This window comes from Astatotilapia calliptera, chromosome 20 (assembly GCF_964374335.1).
Source record: "Astatotilapia calliptera chromosome 20, fAstCal68.1, whole genome shotgun sequence".
NCBI lineage: Eukaryota > Metazoa > Chordata > Actinopteri > Cichliformes > Cichlidae > Astatotilapia > Astatotilapia calliptera.
Genome location: NC_137441.1, coordinates 8,147,116 through 8,167,088, shown reverse-complemented (window position 1 = coordinate 8,167,088; position 19,973 = coordinate 8,147,116). Strand labels below are relative to the sequence as shown.

Sequence of the window (19,973 nt, the reverse complement as noted above, 5' to 3'; positions counted from 1 at the left end):
TAATTTGTTTTAGTGAAATTCAACAATGAGACAAGCCTTCAAACAGGAATGTTTTTATAGATGGAAGCTGACATTTTTCCTTCCTCATCTCTTCTGATGACTTTTTTCACTGGTTTTGCATTTTGCTAGAGTCAGCATCATTACTGGTATCATGAGTCGGCACAGGTAGTCCAACTCTCCCAGGACAGCACATCAGTGTGTGACATTGCTAGAACGCTTTGTCAGGGAAGTCTCCAAAGCATGGAGGAGAATGTAAGCTCTAGGAGAGCTGGACTGGGCAATAGAAGGCCTTTAACTCATTAGCAAGACCAGTATCTGATTCTTTGTACAAGGAGAAACAGGATGAGCACTGCTGCAGCCCTATGAAATTGCCTCCGGCAGGTCACTGGTGTGTATGTTTCAGACCAAACAATGAGGCACAGTCTTCATGAGGGTGGCTTGAAGGCCCAACGCCCTCTAGTGGTCCCTGTGCTCACTGCCTGACACTGTGGAGCCTGATTAGTATATTGCCAAATATTACCGGAATTGGGAGTCCAGCACTGGTTCCTGTACTTTTAATAGATGAGACCAGATGTTAAAAGGTCAGGAGATGCCATGGAGAACATTATTTTTCTGGTAACATTGTTCAGCATGACTGGTTTGATTGTGGATGGACGGACAGACCTCTACTGGCTAGGCAGTGCTTGGCCTCATGTGGCAGGAGTATGCAAGCAGTTCCTGAAAGATAAAGGAACTGAAACAGCTAACTGCCCCTCACACTCGCCTGGCTGAAACCCAGTAAAACAGCTCTGGGACATTATGTTTTGGTCCATTCGATGCTACCTCAGACTGCCCAGTAGCTTAGTCATCTGGTCCAGATATGGGAGGAGATCCCCAGAAGACACCATCCATGGTCTCGCTAGGAGCATCCCCTGACGTTGTCACGTATGCATATCTTGGGCCTTCACATACATCTGAATACAATTTTGAGTTGCTACAATGAAAATTCAGCATAATGGACTTGCATGCTGTATTATTTTTTCACTTTGATTTTTTTGTTGTCTTTGAATTCAGCCATCTATGGTTTGATAATGATAATTTTCATTAAATGATGTGGCATCCTTATGATTTCATTATGTGTTTGAAAGTGTTTCTTTAAATTTTTGAGCAGTGTATTTCACAGCACCAGGCTTTATCCTTTTAAGCTCCACCCAGCAGGTGTAGAAGGTCTTTAGCATTACTTCAAAAGTAATCAAACAAGTCTCATTTGAGTCAAACATCTGCAGACGTGCTTCAAGAGTAAGCAAGGCAAAAGTAAGTACAGTGTCTTAAAATTTCTGTTTTTTATTTAACATTGTACAACAAAATTTCTTTTTTTATGTTGAGCTTTAACATCTGTCTAATTGTGTTTGCCTTTACACACGGCATTTTAGTCAGCTGCAATCAGTCACACTACAGGCATACACCAGTTGTTAGGAATCGCTTATTTACATTAACAGGTTATATGTAAGAGATGTAATGTAATATCCCTAGGTTGTGATATTGATAAGATATATTATTCACACAGTATTTCCATATTGGAGATTTATTTATTAGACAAAAAGGCTAAATCTAATTTCATTTTCTTAATGCAGTTATATCTCTTTTTAGCTTTATTTCTTTAAAATCTTCTTTTCCTGTTTAGTGTTTAACAGTTTATAAAAATATAACAACAATTACAACTGACAGCTGTTGGATCATCTGTTCAATATAAAAAGTAAAAATATCTGTGTATTCATAATGTATTGTATTGTCATTCTGGTGAAAAATAACATAAGTTTTTCTCCTGCATGGAGAAAAGGATTACCGAGGACTGAATAAACTTGTGCATGATCTTTTATTTACCCAGTGTAGAGCAAACATTTTATTAGTCCCGTGAAGTTTTGGCTGATCTTTCATTCATCAAGGTTAGATAAGGACCTTACACTTAAAATATGGGCCAGGTTTAGTATCGGGAAAGGTGAAGTATAAAGTTCCAGGTATGCTGTTGAGTTTTTATGGATACTTTCATGAATTAATGACAAATTTAAACAAAAAAGACACCAAATGACTTACTATATTAATGTGTTAAATTTCACTTTGAAGACATTGCATAAAATATCTGCCTGCTTAATATATTTTGCTATGTTGTAGCCATGCAACAGGAAAGCCCACGTTATGTGATTGACAGGCCGGCATATAACCTCCCTGACTTTGACAGAGAATTTGACAAAAAGAGTCGACAGTTCCCTGTTGGAGAAAAAGTAAAGAAACTCTTCAGGTACCGAACTGCAATCTTACTGCACAGTCAACATGAACAACGTGCTTTTCTCTCACACAAACTCTTCTGATAAGCCTCTGTATTATATTCAAAAGCACGGGGATACATAACTAGAACTCAAGTTTACATGTGTGTTATTGACTTTTATAAATGAACAAGCAGAAAACCAGAGATCTTCTAAGACAGTTTTTTGTTTTTTTGTGTTAGATGTTCTGTACCCAGGCTCAAAGGATTGTTACTTAAACACCTGCCGGTTCTAAGCTGGCTTCCCAAGTACAAAGTAAAAGAAAACCTGCTGTGTGATGTCATTAGTGGGGTCAGCGCCGGCACCATTCAGGTTCCCCAAGGTCAGTCAATCTTCTACTCTCAGATAACTCTGTATAACAGCCTTTGACTGATGCTAGCTGGTGGAGTGGATAACAGTTTTTGTGTTATTTTTTATTATTTATTTGACAGCTTCTTTTCTTTCCAGGCATGGCTTTTGCTCTCCTTGCAAATCTTCCTCCTGTCAATGGTCTCTATTCCTCTTTCTTCCCCCTCATCCCATATTTCTTCATGGGCACTGCTCACCAGATGGTCCCAGGTAAATCAGAATGATTTATCTACAGCAATTTTGTGTGATGACAGTGATAAGTTACCAGAGCTGCATGGTGCTGCACTGAGCCTGACTTTGCCCGCTTTGCAATATGGCAAGGAAAATAGATGTGACACCCTACTTTCTATGTCTAGGTACTTTTGCTGTTCTCAGCATTATGGTGGGAATCGTGTGTCTTAGGCTAGCCCCTGAGTCGGATTTCAGTCATTTCAATGCCACTCTTAATGCCACAGTAGTGGACACTGACAGGATGAATGAAGTTCGTCTGGCTATATCTGGTACTCTGGCCTGTCTCACTGCAATCATACAGGTACTTATACCACTAAAAGCTCAGTCCTTTAAGGTAAAATCTGAAAGGAATATGGGATATAGTTTAAAGGTGGCACACTGAGTATGATTTATGTCTGTGCAGATTGGTCTTGGCTTCATGCAGTTTGGGTTTGTAGCCATCTATCTGTCAGAGTCGTTTGTCAGAGGCTTCATGACTGCTGCAGGACTGCAAATCTTAATTTCAGTGCTCAAGTACATCTTTGGCATCACAGTGCCATCTTACAGTGGTCCGCTGGCTGTTATATATGTAAGTTACCCATTCATTATTAAAGAAAATATGATCGGATACTTTGCAAAATTATGATTTGCTGAAAATGATTTCTTTCCAAACAGACTCTCAAGGATATAATATTGGGCCTTCCTGATACCAATATAGCCTCCTTAGTCTTTGCTTTGGTCAGCAGTGCAGTTTTGATTGTGGTGAAAGAACTAGGTTTCCACTTTCGTCATAAACTTCCTTTCCCTATTCCTATTGAGATCATCGTCGTAAGTAGTTAAAATTTTTTCTTTTAGATATTTGAGATAGCTGTTGCACAGATGTTTTTCTGGGTGCACATAAGAGAATTAACAGTATATAATAGAATGTAGCGTGATTTCTGTTCCTGTTTTACACAGGTGGTGGTGGCCACAGCCATCTCAGGTCCGCTGCATCTTCCTGAGATCTACCACATGGACATTGTGGGCAATATTCCTCTGGGGTAAAGCAGACATCAGCTTTTTTGTCCTACTGTTATTCATGAAAGTCATTAAAGAATGTTTAACTCTGATTTGTTTCTTGTCTCTGTTTTCTAGATTTCCTGCACCGATCCTCCCAACAGTGAGTCAGTGGGAAGACATGTTGAGCACAGCTTTCTCTCTGGCTATTGTCGGATACGTCATCAACTTAGCTATGGGCAGGACACTGGCAGCTAAGCATGGCTATGATGTGAATCCCAACCAGGTTTGAAAAACTGCATCTCTCTTAAAAATGTAAGAAGTGTATTTTATTTCACTTTTGTCAACACTGAAATGGTCTTTTTGAATAGGAAATGTTGGCTCTAGGCTGCAGCAATTTCCTTGGGTCTTTCTTTAAGATCCATGTGATCTGCTGTGCTCTGTCTGTAACGCTGGCTGTTGACAGTGCTGGAGGAACTTCACAAGTGAGTGCAGATCATACTCAAATTATAACTAAGAACCTACTGAGGAAGATTTAGTATGGACTATAAATACAGCAAATGTTTACCAAAGCCCCTAACTACTGCACTACTGCTCTCTTGTAGTTTGCCAGTCTGTGTGTAATGCTAGTAGTAATGGTCACCATGCTCGCCCTGGGAATCTATCTAAAGCCACTCCCAAAAGTAAGTGGACATAACAGTGTGAACCTGAAATATCATACAAAACATACAGACGTAAGAGAACAACTGAGACATATTAAGTAACTTCAGTTATCTTTGTTTCTCCAAGTCAGTGCTTGGAGCGTTGATTGCAGTAAACCTGAAGAACACGCTCCTACAGCTCTCTGATCCCTTTTACTTATGGAAGAAGAGCAAACTGGACTGTGTAATTTAAATTATTTGATATGATATTGAAGCATAATGCAGTGGGGGTTTTTTTACTATATTTTTTTCATGTCTTATTGTCTCTTTTTTAGTGTGTGTGGGTTGTGTCATTCTTGGCCACATTCTTTCTAAGCTTGCCTTATGGTGTTGCTATCGGAGTGAGTTTTTCCATCCTGGTAGTTATATTCAAGACACAGTTGTGAGTAAACTGTATGAACATGTAGTACATTTGAACCAAAAATGAGCTCTACTGTTTTAGTTTTTCATAACTACGTTTTCCTTACAGTCGCAATGGTTCAACAATTGTTCAAATTAAGGATACAGATATCTACAGAAATCCAAAGACGTACAGCAAGGTATATTAAGTATATATCTTTTTTTTTTACCATAAGAAATTACTTGGGGTGAATTGCATCTCATTTTTTTGTAACAACTCCACAGGTCATGTCAGTAACAGGTGTGAAAATAGTTAACTATTGCTCACCAATCTACTTTGCAAATGTGGAAATATTTCGCCAGAGAGTCATCAAAAAGGTAAGACAAAATGGCCACTTTTCCCGTCAGGCAAGGTTGGCCATGTGTTCATGTGACATGTAGATGTTTATATAGTATTTGTATACCTAGACTGGGCTGGACCCTGGCAAACTTATCCTGGCCAGGCAGAAGTTCTTGGACAAAGAACAGAAGGAAAAAGTGAAACAAGATAAGGACAAAACGTCAAGAAGGCGGAAACTCAGCTCTTTGGTTAACATGAAAGCTCAGGTAGGATCAAGTTCATATGACATCAGACTCATGTAATTTACGGGCCATCCAACTGTTGATATATATCCCACTGAGTTAAAGGTGATTCACTGAAAGTACAACTTGTGACCTTTCTGTACCTTTCTGTATTTGTTTCCTGTAAATCTAGACCATATCTCAGCTTGAACTGCAAAATGACTTTGATATGAACGATGGCAGTGCCAACAATGCTGAACTTCCTACAAGCTATGTCAACTTCCACTGTAATGATATTGAACTTGGTGAGCAGTTGCCTGACCAAGAGCCATCCAGTCCCCCTGTTCTCACCCTGGAGCCTCAGCCAGTGCCCTTCCACACCCTAATCCTCGACATGGCGGGGGTCTGCTTCATAGACCTGATGGGCATAAAAGCATTGATAAAGGTTATAAAGTTCTCTCCTGTGCTAACAGAGTCAGGATTAATACAATATAGGATTAATGTAATGTAATATAAGTACACTAAATGTTTTAAAAAATTTTTATGGTGCAGAAAGTAACCATAAAAGATTAAAGATGCAGTTATTTTAGATTGGAAAATAGTTTAAATTGGCAGCAAAAGTTTTTTGAAAGGGGTTTTATTATGTTTAATAATATAAAATGGATGTCTAACAGCTAAGTTAATTAACACAAATTATAATTTCAGAGAATTTCTCATTTTGATATTCCCATATCAAAGAGACTGAGGCAGTTATGTCCAAATAGAAAAAGAGAGCTTCTAACCTGCGTTGAACACATTTTTGAATCATGAAAGGATGCCTTACTTTTTTCTCAAATATTTCATTTTCAGTTAGCCAGATGCTGTTCAGCCGAGCCTTTTTATGAGAGCATTAATAATTGGATTTCGTTGTAAGTTCATGTATGTGCATGTCCATGACAGGTTTTCTTTCTTTCATTTTCCACGCAGATGAACTCGGGCTACACGATGCTGGGCATTAAACTGTACCTGGCTAACGTTCAAGGTAAAATCTTAAACTACCTGCATTTGTTCACACCTGTTGGCTACTCTGTACAGTTGGCATGGCAACAAAGACCTAATCATTCATAAAGCACTGAGTCCATTAGCTCTGTGAAGTGCTCTGTCAGAGGAAAACAAGTTAGACATTGCTTAACATTTTGTGCAGGTAATCTCAATTTCCCAGCGAGATAAAGGGAAGATCCACAGTGACTGTAGTTTATCATGCTTGATTACTTTAAAGCTGCAAATTTTCTCTTGTTTCCTGCCTTAGAGAATTGTAATTACAATACTACAGGCGCGTTAGGCAAAATCACTACGTTTAACAATGTCTTTGTCCCTGTATAATATTAGTTGCCTTACTTTCAGCCCAGGTGTATGAAGAACTGGAGGCCGGGGGAGCGTTTGAAGATGGCAATATTGCCCGCAGTAATCTCTTTCTTTCTGTTCATGATGCCATTCTGTTTGCTCAGCAGACCTCTGGAGAGAGGGAAGTCTACTCAAAGGTAGGCCTCTCTGCATAAAATAACCTTATCAGACAAATCCTTTTCAAAACATCACATACAAACACATGCTGTTTAAAGCCTCTAAGGTTAGGGATATGGGGACAGATTAAACAGAGGAGAAAAATATCTTTTTTTCTTAAGTGAAAAATTCCTCTTCTTAGTACAGCTTTTGTCACCTTATCTGGTTCAGCAAAGGTAAACAGAAATATCACAGGGTTTTGTGACAGAGTAAGCGCCACAACAAACAAAGCTGTACGTTACACCAAGGTCATGGCACATGCTGTATGCTCTGTATCTGATTTAGTCTCTCATATTGTTTCTCATTGTCACATGAGCTAGAGCAGCCTTTTTATTAATCTAACATGACATACACACCATGGAAGACAATAGCAAATTATTATAGGTGAAAAGGTAGAAAATTGTTAATATTTTTTTAATTCAGAAGATTAATAAAATAGATTATGTTGTACATTTCTAAATAGAAAGTAAAATAGCTCTGTAAAAATTGGTTACTGATAAAAAAAATATTACTTAGCATGGATAACAAATGATTTTAAAGTATACTTTAGTTCTGTAATGCAAAAGTCTAGGTCTTTGAAGAGCACTTTGGAGTAACTGCTTTCACACAGTTAAAGGAGATTTCATTGTATGCCAACTGTCTTACTGCATGTCTGTCAGTATTAATAGAATCACATTGTGTACAAGCCTGTTTAACTAAAATATGTGAAATGTTGTTGGCTGCAGGCCCAGGGAGCAAAACACGGACTTGATTTTAACATTAATGAGGAGAAGGATCTGGAACAGGTACACTGACGTTTGTTTGCACAACCTGATACAAAATGACAGGTTCACCTACTTATTATTAATTCTGTAGCGAACATTCTGTGTCTAAGAGTCACTTTACTTTTGCAGGAAATGTTTTGAAGTGAACAAGAGCAGAAGAAACATACTGAAGATATTGTCAATAATCTTGACATTATTCTGCAATTTATGAAATGCGTTCTTGCCAAAATCCGTCCTCTGCTTAAACTTTCATCTTTTATCCGACTATCTAAAATTTTCCTATGTTCTACCTTGATCAGTAATCAGGGGCAGTATCCAGTACTTCACGTCACTGGCAGGGGGTGGCACGTACTAGCGCAAGAGACACTAGCAACAAGCAAGTGCTAATGAAGGGAACTCTGGGGCTCAGTTTGCCTACCTTTTACAATAACCGAGGAGTGAACTGCTGACTGCGCAGTCATACAGAAGTGCTCCTTTAATTAAATGAGAGTGTGCATGGCCACAGCTGTGAGCTACAACTAGCTGAGCAGTCTGGCTAAGCCCCTGTGGAGGTAAGGAACTGCAAAAGGCTAAACATAAGTGAAAGGAAGATTACATAGTATCAGCAGTTTCATGGCTTTGTTGTTGCAAACTCTGTTAAGCATCAGAGTCTTCATAACTGTCCATAAGGCAGAATTGAGCTACAACAACCAAATAACACTCTTAATTGTTGCCTCTTGCGCCAGTATAAACTGTAAGAAAGAGAAATGTGTGGGCCAGATAACTTGTGTTTGTGTAGCAGGTGCTTAAAGGCCTGTGGTGTCTAGTCTAACAGCAGGCTGTCAGTGGTGTTGGTATGCCTGTGATGCATGAATGGATTTATAACGCTATTAAGAAATCATCCTAAGGTATTCTGGCACACATCTGCTCCTCTGCTCCCCTTCGTCTCTGCAGCAAATTGGCACCACAAGTGATTACAAGGTTTCTATGGCCATCAGCTTTAATTTGGAGCCTTGGGAAAGTCTTTCATCGCTTAATGCATGTAAGTGTCTGTGTGTGTTTGTGTTTAATTCATCACCTGCAGCTTACACTTCTCTTTCTTCTCTGCCTCATTGTTTTCAGGCTGCCTGTGTGGACTTGATTTGATTTAAATTAAGGGATATTTTGATTGAAAGAATTAGTTTGACTATTGTTTGACATATGGTTATGAGCTATTATTGTCCTACTTTTCTTGACTATAAATGTTTCAATGTACTGTGTAAGAAAAGGCAATCTCTCTGTCATTTTTCATTTTCCATACACAACACTAGCAAAAGCTAATAGACCACTATATTCATTTGTTGTACTAACTTTAGCCAGTATAGCAGTTTTTATTATGTACATGTGATAACTCATTAGAAAAAAGTTTTCAAAGGAGTCTGTGCAGTCCTTTGAAATGCAGAGGAGTTCAGCTCAGTGACAGCAAGGCGCCCAAATCATCACCCCTCCACCCCCCTTGACAGTTGGTATGGGTTGTTTGGCTGTGGGTTGTTTGGGGTGGTAGAACAGGTCAGCTACTAACCAGAAGGTTGATGGTTCGATCTCAGGCTCCTCCAGTCTGCATGCCAAAAATATCCTTGGGCAAGATACTAACCCCATGTTGCTCTCCGATGCATCCATCAGAGTGTGAATGTGTGTGAATATTAGATAGTGAGCACTTAACAGCTTATAAAAAGTGTTTGTGTGACTGGGCGAATTAATTAGCTGTATAAAGTGCTATGAGTGCTCAGATAGAGTAGAAAAGCCCTATATAAGAACCAGTCCATTTACCATTTGTGCTGATATACTATGTTTGGTTTACCAGACGTGGTTCTCTGGTTCTCTCTGCATTGTGGTCAAACATATCTACTCAAGTCTTATCTGTCAACCTTTCCAAAACATACATGCTCAGTTTTTTTTTCTAATGGTGCTGTCATTAACTTCAACATTTAACATGCTCACTGAGGTCTTGGTATGTTATTTTTCATTTTCTTTGAACATTGAATGGTTTGACTTTGAATTTGCTGGGACATGCAGACTGTGGCAATGTGTTAACGTACACCTGAATAAACCAATAAACAGCCAAAATGTATTCTTTTATAGAGGCAGTCACACTTACTGACCATCAGTTAATCAGATGCATTTGATTAGCAGTACCTGGCTGTTCCTCTTAATTCCTATAGCTCCAGTATTGGTGAGGACTTCATAAAGTCATTTGAAAATGTTATTTTTCAAATTACTGTAGTATTTAATTTCAATCACTTTCAATTAATTTCCAGTTTTTAATGTTTTTTTTAAATTTTATTATTTTTTATAAATGTTATGTTTTTGAGTTTCAGTTATATTATGAAAGTTATTAGTTATTGGTATGAATCAAGATGTCTTTCATTGCAATACAAAAACAACACTCTGTTAAGACAAGTCCCTCACATTCATGTAGAAATCCCAAACTTAGTAAGCATCTACATTACTTACTCTTCCCTGTGCTAAGAAATTTTGATAATATTGATTGTTGGCCTAAATCAATTTTCTTTGTATTTTTAGTTAAATATGTTACTTCATTTGTGTTGTTTTTATTTTTATCTCAAAAAGAAATGATTGAACGATGAAATTAAACGAGTTATTTGCAGTAACATTGTGAAATTTCAGTGGTCATTACTGAGCATTAAATTACTTTACAGTAACAATACTGTAGGCCTATGCACATGTTTGTGTGTAAAGCAGGCCTAGCTTAAAAACACCAGGTGACTTAATACACAGTAGTTTCTTGCACTTTAGGAGAATCTTTTAATTTGCTTCCATACTGTAAAAAACAAAAGTAACAGAATACAGTAAATAATGTATGCAATAAATATATGGATCACAGAAACATGTCAGTCATAGCTTTTGAAATCGTGTGGTTGCAGCTTTTTGTGAATTGTTCAGAGTGAAAGGGATTAAAATACTGTAACACCCCCAAGCCACTGGTTCACATCGTCTATGCACCCACCCATGAATTCTGGGCAACTGTTTATTCTTATTTGGTGTTGTTACAACTTTACAGTTACCATCATATTTTATTCCTTTCTAACGTATTCAAATTGAACAACAGACTTTGGACTACTTCTGTTTTCAATCGGACCCCCTTGATACTGTGACATTACTCCATAATTACTCTTTATCAATGAAGCAATAGGTAGAAAAAAACCAAACCTTTCTGGAGGTCAAACGATGATTACACTGAACTATGAAATACCTCCAGCTAAATCCCTTTTCAAATGAGATGCTGTTATAATGGACTAGCTTCTTAATCCTATAATAGCAAGTTCACATAAAAATTAATTTTACACCCCTTGCACATTCATTGACCATGATGGTTTAATTAACAAGGTTCCTTTTAGAAATCTGAGACCAAGAGATTTATGTATTAAATTTGTTTACACGCCCAGTGGTTTCATACTATAGAGACTAATTGCATGGTGTCAGAGGGTATCTTCTCATTGAGTTATGGGACCTTGTCATTTAGCGCTCGTGTACTTTTATGAAGCGCCTTCCCTGAGAAAATATTTAGTTCTGACCTTTCAAAATCAGATTTAAAATTGGAGCGCTTGGATAAAGACCCAGGAAGCCAAAGACTGTTGTGCAAATTGGATGTGGGCTTGTGAGCCTCATCTGAGGAAATGAGGATGATGGAGAAAAAACATATCACTTCTGTAAATTTAAATAATTGTTGTCTGACATTGATCAATTGACAGCAGTTGGTGCTTTGCATATGCATTTTACAGGCCTGTGTTTGGGGATCTGTTCTGCATCATTAACAAACTAGTTTTAAGCTGGGGCATCATAAATCTTGATTGTGTAATGTCAGCAAATTGTCTTTGGACAGGGTTTGTTTCCAGAGTTGCAAAGAGCAAATGTGGCCAGTGATATCTGGTATTAATTAATGCTGCCTATTGTCTCATTCCAGTAGTTCAGCAGCAACTAAATGCACCAACAATGGAACGTTCTCTTGTGATTAATTAAGGCATAAAATCATTAAGTCTGCGTGTCTAACTGAAAGATGGTTAATTATTTATAGTTGAATTAAGCCAGAACCCCACATCTGATTGAAGATGCTGTTCAACCTTCTTGCCATTTTTGTTTTCCTCCTATATCAACTTGTAGATGCACTGAATTTACACGCTACCATTATTGCATTAAAAGCAAAAGCAATGCTAACTAATTATTTCAAAAGCCACTGACCTTCATTAAATGATTGAAACTACAAACAGCAGAATTTTTCTGTTGAAAACTCAGAGTTGGCTTTATTTTTTGTTTTTAACAACTTAATTGTGTGATTTCAATTTCATAAACAGTATCATAAACAAACTTGCAACAAGAAGATAACTCTTTAGAGAGATACACAAATTTGACCTTGCTAATCAAGACAGATTTGCAGCTATTGTGTTGGACAGGTATGCAAGTGAGGTGTTTTATCATCCTATCAAGTCATTAAACAGAGTGGGGGTGCTGTTTGCGTTCCTGTCTCTTACTAGATTAAAAACAACAACAACGCAACAAAAACCAACCCCCTCCCCCTGCCAAAAAACAAGTGATGACTATAGATTCTGGCTCCTTACTGAGCCCTTCAGTATCAGTGGGGAAATTAGACAAGACAATGCAAAACAACGCAGTGTGGTGCAATGCTGGGAGAAGTCATTAGAAGACTACACAGAGTGTAGAACAGAGCCACATGATGCTTTGCAGCATGTCATCAGGGGTGTTATGAGTGTTATTACACAATGATAATTTAATCGCTGCTGTACAATTATTTCATTTATTTTGAGAATTGAATGATAAGCTCACAGCCCAATTTAGAAGATCTCCATCAGCACTGATGGAGTGTTTGTATGTTCAGACTTTTAGAACCGAACTGTTCAGCACAACAGACACTTGACTTTAGAGACCATCACTAGGCATAACTGGGTGCCTACAAATGCCTGTCACATGGAGTATGCTGAGACCATTAACCGCATAAGCATTAGTGAAATTGCCACTTGCTTCAGCTGCATAATATAGCAGAATCATTAACACAAACATATTAGCATCCCAGTGAGTTCTACATGAAAGTGATCCATAAAATTTTCCATAAATGCAAGTCTGAAAGCTGAAAAAAGGGGGAAAATAGGAAAAATAGGAATAGGAATAGGAATGGGCTTCAATACCAGACCAGTTGAGACCAGTTTGGCTTGCTCTCTTTATGCCTGATGTCTCATGGGTAAATCTGCCTTTCTCTGGCTCAGAGGAAACACACCTGTCAGAAACACACAGGAGAAATCTTCTGCTTTTATCTCCACAAGTAGACAAGCCAAGCAGCCATTACTGAAAACCCTTTACCAGATGTTACCATGACTTTGCTGTTGCTCACCTCTTGGTTATTCATAACCTTTCTTTGGGGGAATTCAACCTACCTTTGGGATGACTTTTTCTAAAGTCTTAAATTAGAGCTAAAATAACTTAATCTGTTGTAAAATGTATTAACATTCCCTGATTTGAAAGCATCATGCTTATCTTAACATGTAAACTGCTGCACACAATGCACTATTCTATACAGTAGAATAGTGCAACCAGATATTTTTTATTCTTTAACACCCCCCCCCCCCCCCCCCCCAAAATAAATAAAGAAATAAATAAAGAAATAAAGAAATAAATAAAATAAAGGGAGATTTATGGTGGAAGTTGAAGTTTCAGCATTGGCCATTTACTATGTTTAGGCATATGAGGCGTTTTATTGTGACAACAGTACACAGTACTGCTTAGTGATTCAGTGTGCCTGACTCACTAAAACTCTAACTGCATCACATTATGACCATCTGTTCACCTTTCTCTTGCATTTTATTAGATGACAACTGCAGGTGAAACTGCTTTTCTATGGCTGCTCTCGGAGTTAAAGCAATAAACGCAATATACAAACTCACTTTAAAACGATAAATGACAATATGCATTATTTTCTGCTTTTATAACATGGACATTTATTATAGCCATTAAAAATTGCTCATAAGTAGGGTTCAACCCCATTCACAAACGCAATCAAATGATCATGCAGAATCCTGTATTGACGTGCCATAACCACAGGATGGCACTGTGGCTATATCTGTCAACCCAGAAAATCCTCCTGTCTGATCAGCACTAAGAAACTTTGAAGAAGTCTCAGACACCCCCCCCCCAAGGAAACCATGAAAGGTAAAGTTGTGAAAGCTGAAGTCGAGGCGATTAAAAAAAGTATGACTTTAAAAGAGCTGGTGTTGTGATCTTGTTTCCTGTGATCCATATATATTGAGCAAAGGCAGAGTGATGGTTGAGTGGGGACTGCAGCACCTCAGTGGCCCTGCAGATGAATGAAGATGCAAATGGAGGGAGGGGGAAGTTAAAGCCTTTAGTGACACTAAGCACACCCCAGAGGCCCTGGTGCAGAACGCTCAGCCTCAGCACATCAAGGACGCAGCCCTCTGTCTGAGCGTCCCCTTGGCACGCGCTACATCCAGTCCGTCTACATTTTCATCCAGACAAACACTTGACTCCTTATGCCAAGCTGAGCCAATGACAAGAGACAGATGTGTCCTCCTCAGAGAATCCAGTTTGATAAGCTGGTCCACAAACTATTAAATAACCCAAAGAAACCACAGGAAAAAAACCCTCCTTCTGTTTAACATGAGAATGGATATGCCTGGAAACCGTACCTTCAGACGCTGGCATCGTCTTGGCTGCAAATGTCAATTTCATGTCACATTCTCTCTCTATTCAGCCATGCTATCTGTGATTGCTACATCCTTTGCATGAGAATGGCTTGAAATGAACGCTGGCCTATTCTTCGGATCTCTGGAAATGACATGAATCTTAAAGGATGGGGTTGAATCCAATCACATGATCAGGCTTTACTTTATAGAATCTAAAATGGTGCACCACATTGTATCCTTTTACAGTTATGAAGGATGCCTCAACAAGATTATGGTGTGCTCATAGCTTTCTTTGTCAACCTTAGTTGACAAAGTAACTAGAAACTAAGCTTTCTGGTGGGACCTTCTCTATGCTAAAGAGTGTCACAGTTATGATGCAGGCCCCCTTGTGACATGTTGTTTCTGTGAGTCATTCAGGCATACAGAACTCTGGCTTTCCTCTCCACTGGTTACAGAAATACGGGTGAGCCCACAGCAGGTGAACCTGTCATACTCAGCACCTGCAAGATCCTAACAGCCAGCAGGGGAAAACTGAAGGACAGAGGAAGTTTTGTCATGAAGAGTTTTACTGTGCCACCTGGGAAGCTAAGCGACGAAGGTGAAACACAATGTTGTTTAAAGACACATGGCGAGAAAGACAAACTGTTACAAAATGTCATTACTGCATGCTACAGGGTTAAGGCTACATTCTGGCAATGTAAGGCATCTTTATTTTCAAAATCAAAGTCAAAGAAGTGTGAATTGCCTTATGCATTTGAATATTATGGCAAACCAAGAAGATTCGAATTCAAATGACATCACTGTAAAGGGAACCCTTACGATGTTCTAGGATTTTAGGCCAGTGCTTCGGTAATACAACAAAACTCCGCACACACTTTTGGTCTTAGAGCTTTGCTCATACAGCTTTGCTTGGCACTATAATTTGTTTAAATGTTGATTTATGAACTAATAGTCGGTAATTGCTACTTAGTGCCACTGTTAATCCAAGCTGTCTGACTCCTGAAGCACATTAGGCCAGATTTGTATAATGAAGTAATTAGTTCAATTATGACGAAGAAAGTAGTGTTAGAGTAAGAAACAAGAAGCTCGAAAGTACTCCAGCGCCGTGAGCTTGTTTTCTATCTTGCAATTATGAAACTGTTTGTCTCAGCAGAGTAAGTAAAAAAAATATTCTGAGAAAATGCTTTTCTTAATTAAAACTTGCACATGTCAACAAAGTAAATTTGAAATTAGACATTTTTATTTTGTTGGTCTTCCGATACAAATTCTGGACTGACTTACTGCATCTCAAATATCAAGTTATTTCAGCTTGCTAAGAGTCCTTCCCACTTTACACTTTCAAAAAATATAGCCCTGTGTTTTCTGTTTGGCTTTGTCACCCGCTGGAAGCTGCCATCACAACGAGTGCTCCATTGTCTGCTAGCATTGTCATTGTTATTAGTCTTTTGGATTGCCTGTGGAGGTATCGGCAGGCTCCGGGGAAGCAGGCGCCAGGCTGGATAATTAGTTGTTCTTCGATGCCAGACGGGCACGTTGCCGTCACTTGGAGGGGAAATGGAAGGTGGCATCACTATCACAGTAACACCGGAACAACCTTTGGTGTAAGGGCTGGGTTCCAGCGCATCTGTCACAGTACCAGTCATCTACCCACTGGCAAGACAATAACACTTACCAGTCTAGCAATACACACAAGGATAATTATTTGATCTCAAACTACATTATGCTTGTCACATTTATCATAATTAGCAGTAGTGATTTAGAATCGATATTTAGGTCCTGCATTGGTTCTGGTGATGATTGAATGTTTCAGGCATATTTCTCTGCAGGACTTACCAGAACAGCAAAACCAAAGAAGACAAAATATTTTCAGCTTTTATTTTTGTACACTTATTTCATTTTTGATAATTGGAATGTTTACATCTGACATTCCAGAAGCTCCCCAAACTACATGGCTTTATTGCTGGAACTGCTGGTGGCTCTGGAGTGACAGTTCTGAAGCCTTCCATGAGAAATGTGGACAATGACGAGGAGTAAAGCTGTGCCTATGAGCAAGGTGCCCCCGAAGCCCAACAGAAGACCGTACAATACTGGCATAGCTACATCCAAAGGCCCCTTCTGGTACGGAGGGACGCGAACCTGCTCCACAATCAGATCCAGGTCACGCCATGTCAGATCGCTAACTAACAGACACACAGACACACACACAGCACAAACAGGACAGACACACTTACCATCTCAAAGGATTATGGGAGCATTTCTGTCAAGTTTTAACTTGAATGAACACCCAGGAGACTGACGAAATGGACAGGTGATAATTACATTTTGGGTTTCCTAACTGTCCTGGGAAATATTACTTGTATAGCGAGAGTGTTGATACTGAGAAGTAATGAGCTGGAAGCATGCCCACGACCACCAAATCTAATCTGTCATCTCATCTAAACACTTAATAGATTCAGGGTTCAGTGAAACATTATACCATTTGTCATTCATGGAGTCTCCAGAGGAATAACCCAGAAATCTCCTTTGGACATCTGTAGTCACAGATCTGGGCTTAGCATGGACACAGATGCTAAGACTTAGTTGTCTATCATGTTTTCCTGTTTTATGATCTACCAAGCTCAAAAGTGAAAAATTCAAGCTTTGAGTTAAGTGATCATACCCGTTCTTTTTCTGACCCTCTGGTGTCCGCGCTTTTGGTGTTTTGTGTCTGAAACAAAGTTTAAAGAGTTGACATATTTGTGATAATCTTCAACATAGCGCTTCAGGCTCAGGGCTTTGTCCTGGTTGATGTTCTTCCCCACTTCTGTGAAGACAAAATAACACAAGCGATCGTTATTTCTCTGCATCTCAAGGTATAAATGTGTTTATGTATCCTATAAAAGATTGTAAAATTGGATTTGATTGTTGTTTTTTTGCAATGACCATAATTACTTCTAGCAGGAGAGCTCCTGCTGTCCTTCAGAATAAAACAAAATGAATCTCTCAGGTTTCGATGTATGAGTAGATCTCTTCAGAAATGCAATCAAGTGTAAGATAATTGCTACATTTTGCATCCAGGCTTTTCCATCAAGGCCCCCACTCCACCCCACCCCAAACTCCAGCTCATCTCTTCCTATCCTTTCCTTGTCTTTTTTTCACTCCAAAGCTGCTGATGAAAGGAGCAGATGGTTTGTTCTGTGGCTGGTGTCAGCTCCACTGAGTCCTCTGTCAGATCATTTACACCTCCCTCTACCCAACGCCACTCGGCTGTGGACTTGTGTGCACACTGGACTGCAACACATGCCAACGACTGGCATTCTGCAAAATATGCCACTTTTGAAGTTCCAATTAAAATAAATCTCAGAGTAATGAAGCAATTATACACTGTTGTTAAAATCTTGAGGAGGCCTTCTTGACCGAAATAAACCAATTTTGAAAATACACTGCCATGTACCCAAATGAGGCTTTGTTCTAATTTCCTTTTGTCAAGGGACATGCTGTGATGTCTGCTCATAGGGATTTGTTCCTATCAACAACACTGTACTGTGTATAAAAAGTCAGCCATTTTAATTTGAAAACCACTACATTAGTAGCACAACACAGTTGTTCTGTTTAAAAATAAATGATTCCATGCTACAGGAGGCAGGAGTCACCATTATTCTCACCAGTGGCGATGTCTGTTCTGCCGATGTGATGCAAGGCACGTGAAAGCCTGTCATAGTAGGTCTCCTTGCCGTACCTCAGCAGCCAGTCTGTCAGGGCCGTTTGGCACTGGGCTTCACTATCTAGTAAACACAAAACATATAGCCCTCAGAAAGACTTTTCTTTGACTGTCAGTTTGCTGCCAGAAACTCTCTAAGCTGAGCTGGCTGTGTGAGAAACAGACAGGTTTCAAGGTGCGCTTTGTCTTTATACCTTATTACAGCTCATAGCGTCTTTTCATCTCTCGCTAAAAAGTTAACTTTGCATTATTTGTTCTATAACTTATTTTTGCATTGAAATGAAGAGTGACACTTAATGTTTAATGTATAAATAAGAAGCTTGTGACTTATGTGTTGCTGTCATCCTCAGATGTAGAAGTTTAGCTAACCTAGAGCAGAAGGCGTCTCTCTCTTGGCTCGAGGCTGGAGACCTAGGAGATTTTTTTCTGGCGAGAGGCGCTGAAGGTGCTCAAATATGTTTTCCTCTGGGTGAGAGAGGGCAGACAGGAGGTCCTCACACTCCCTAGGTGTCAGCATCTCCACTAAACGTTCCAGTTGTTGGACATCAATGTCTTCCGCCACTAAACAGCCATGACACAAACTACTAAAAGCGGTGCATAAACTCAAGGAAGACCACCAGTCTAACCAACAACATGGCAACGTGACCCTACACTGAAATCAGCTGCTGTCACATTAAATGTCATGCTTAATGAAGCATGGTGCAGACACAACAGAACATTTCTGCAGCACGGCTGTGCTTTCAATTAACAAGTGCCGCTTTTATGGCGTGAAACTGTCATTTTATCCTTCTCATCTGCAGTGCATAGAAACTCAATAATTCATACTTTATAACAGAGAACAGGAAAATCACAAATTTCATACTTCCTGTGTCAGCTCCAGTATTGCTGTCTGCTAATGGATACGAACCCAGCATAAGAACATTTTCTCTCACCTGTGTCCTCTCCGACTGTTGAACTGTGTAGCAGAAAGAAGAAAGAGAAACAAAATTTCAAAATGTCCATGTCAGCTGTGTAGACCGATTTAATGCTGCTAACAATCAAGGATGTTTATTTCCAAAAAGTCTAAATGATCTAGAATTCAAATGTAAACAATGTAGCTGAGTCAGTTTTGTTTTGAATATGACTGGAATCTATTTTTTGTTAATCATTCATTAATATCTTTGGATTAGTAATATATCTATTGTATGTCAAGGGTTATAGTTAACAACTTTTTTAAAAAAATCTTTATTTAAACAGCAAAAATATCCATTGAGTTTACAAAATCTATTTTACAAAGATGTCCTGGCAACCATAACAATAGTAAAAACAACTTATCATTTTGGGAAATGGAAAATTCTAACAAGAAAAAAAGAGTATTAAAAAATACTTTAGATTTATTAGAAGATTTATTAGGCATGATTTTCAGGTGTTTTGCAGCTACAGGTCATTTATTTTGTTTCCCATTTGGGACAGACAATAAACATACCCCCCACTTCTTAAAAACCATCTTAGTTTATTTCCAAACTTCAACAGGAATAATACAAAAACAAACTTAAAACTTATTACAATGGCTACAAATGAATGACAACCTTGATCATGCAACATCCTCAAACTCAGGGCTACAACTTTTGATTGGAAGACAGTCGCACAAGTTGGCTTGTTGGAAGCAAGAGCCTGTGGACAGCCCTATCACAAGCACTGTGCTGAAAAAAGATACAATGACTAAATGACTATCACCCAGTGGCTCTGACCTCACTTGTTATGAAGTGATTTGAGGAGTTGGTCCTAGCACTGAACAGAAAAGGTGTCCCTCCTCTCTACATTAATACTTCTTTTCTTAC

General features: G+C 38.8%; 2 protein-coding genes across 2 annotated transcripts; one reads left to right on the top strand and one right to left on the bottom strand.

The window, feature by feature from the left end:
* The first annotated feature begins 1,706 nt into the window (after positions 1–1,706).
* Positions 1,707–10,391, top strand: LOC113013939 (solute carrier family 26 member 9). Its single transcript, XM_080295164.1, has 20 exons — positions 1,707–2,278; positions 2,486–2,625; positions 2,751–2,861; positions 3,008–3,183; positions 3,286–3,450; positions 3,537–3,689; positions 3,819–3,901; positions 3,996–4,143; positions 4,229–4,342; positions 4,463–4,540; positions 4,647–4,742; positions 4,834–4,940; positions 5,028–5,097; positions 5,183–5,275; positions 5,366–5,503; positions 5,652–5,903; positions 6,425–6,479; positions 6,842–6,978; positions 7,723–7,782; positions 7,891–10,391. Exons 1-20 carry the CDS (start codon positions 2,154–2,156, stop codon positions 7,900–7,902), a joined length of 2,313 nt encoding a protein of 770 aa, XP_080151290.1. The 5' UTR covers positions 1,707–2,153; the 3' UTR covers positions 7,903–10,391.
* A 5,923-nt stretch (positions 10,392–16,314) lies between these two features.
* Positions 16,315–19,239, bottom strand: tmdd1 (transmembrane and death domain 1). The gene is made up of 5 exons (XM_026154610.2): positions 19,086–19,239; positions 18,523–18,714; positions 18,098–18,217; positions 17,113–17,256; positions 16,315–16,633 (listed from the first exon to the last, which is right to left on the bottom strand). Exons 1-5 carry the CDS (start codon positions 19,153–19,155, stop codon positions 16,398–16,400), a joined length of 762 nt encoding a protein of 253 aa, XP_026010395.1. The 5' UTR covers positions 19,156–19,239; the 3' UTR covers positions 16,315–16,397.
* Between the last annotated feature and the right edge of the window lie 734 nt (positions 19,240–19,973).

What these genes read in the sequence shown, in the direction of transcription:
- LOC113013939 (XM_080295164.1), top strand. Translation starts at nt 2,154, where the DNA reads ATGCAACAGGAAAGCCCACGTTATGTGATTGACAGGCCGGCATATAAC. An exon ending in AAAGTAAAGAAACTCTTCAG is followed by an intron (nt 2,279 to 2,485) that starts GTACCGAACTGC and finishes TTTTTGTGTTAG; the next exon opens with ATGTTCTGTACCCAGGCTCA. An exon ending in AGAGGGAAGTCTACTCAAAG is followed by an intron (nt 6,979 to 7,722) that starts GTAGGCCTCTCT and finishes TGTTGGCTGCAG; the next exon opens with GCCCAGGGAGCAAAACACGG.
- tmdd1 (XM_026154610.2), bottom strand. Translation starts at nt 19,155, where the DNA reads ATGGACATTTTGAAATTTTGTTTCTCTTTCTTCTTTCTGCTACACAGT. An exon ending in CAGAACAGACATCGCCACTG is followed by an intron (nt 17,257 to 18,097) that starts GTGAGAATAATG and finishes TTGTCTTCACAG; the next exon opens with AAGTGGGGAAGAACATCAAC. An exon ending in GAGGGTCAGAAAAAGAACGG is followed by an intron (nt 16,634 to 17,112) that starts GTATGATCACTT and finishes TGTGTCTGTTAG; the next exon opens with TTAGCGATCTGACATGGCGT.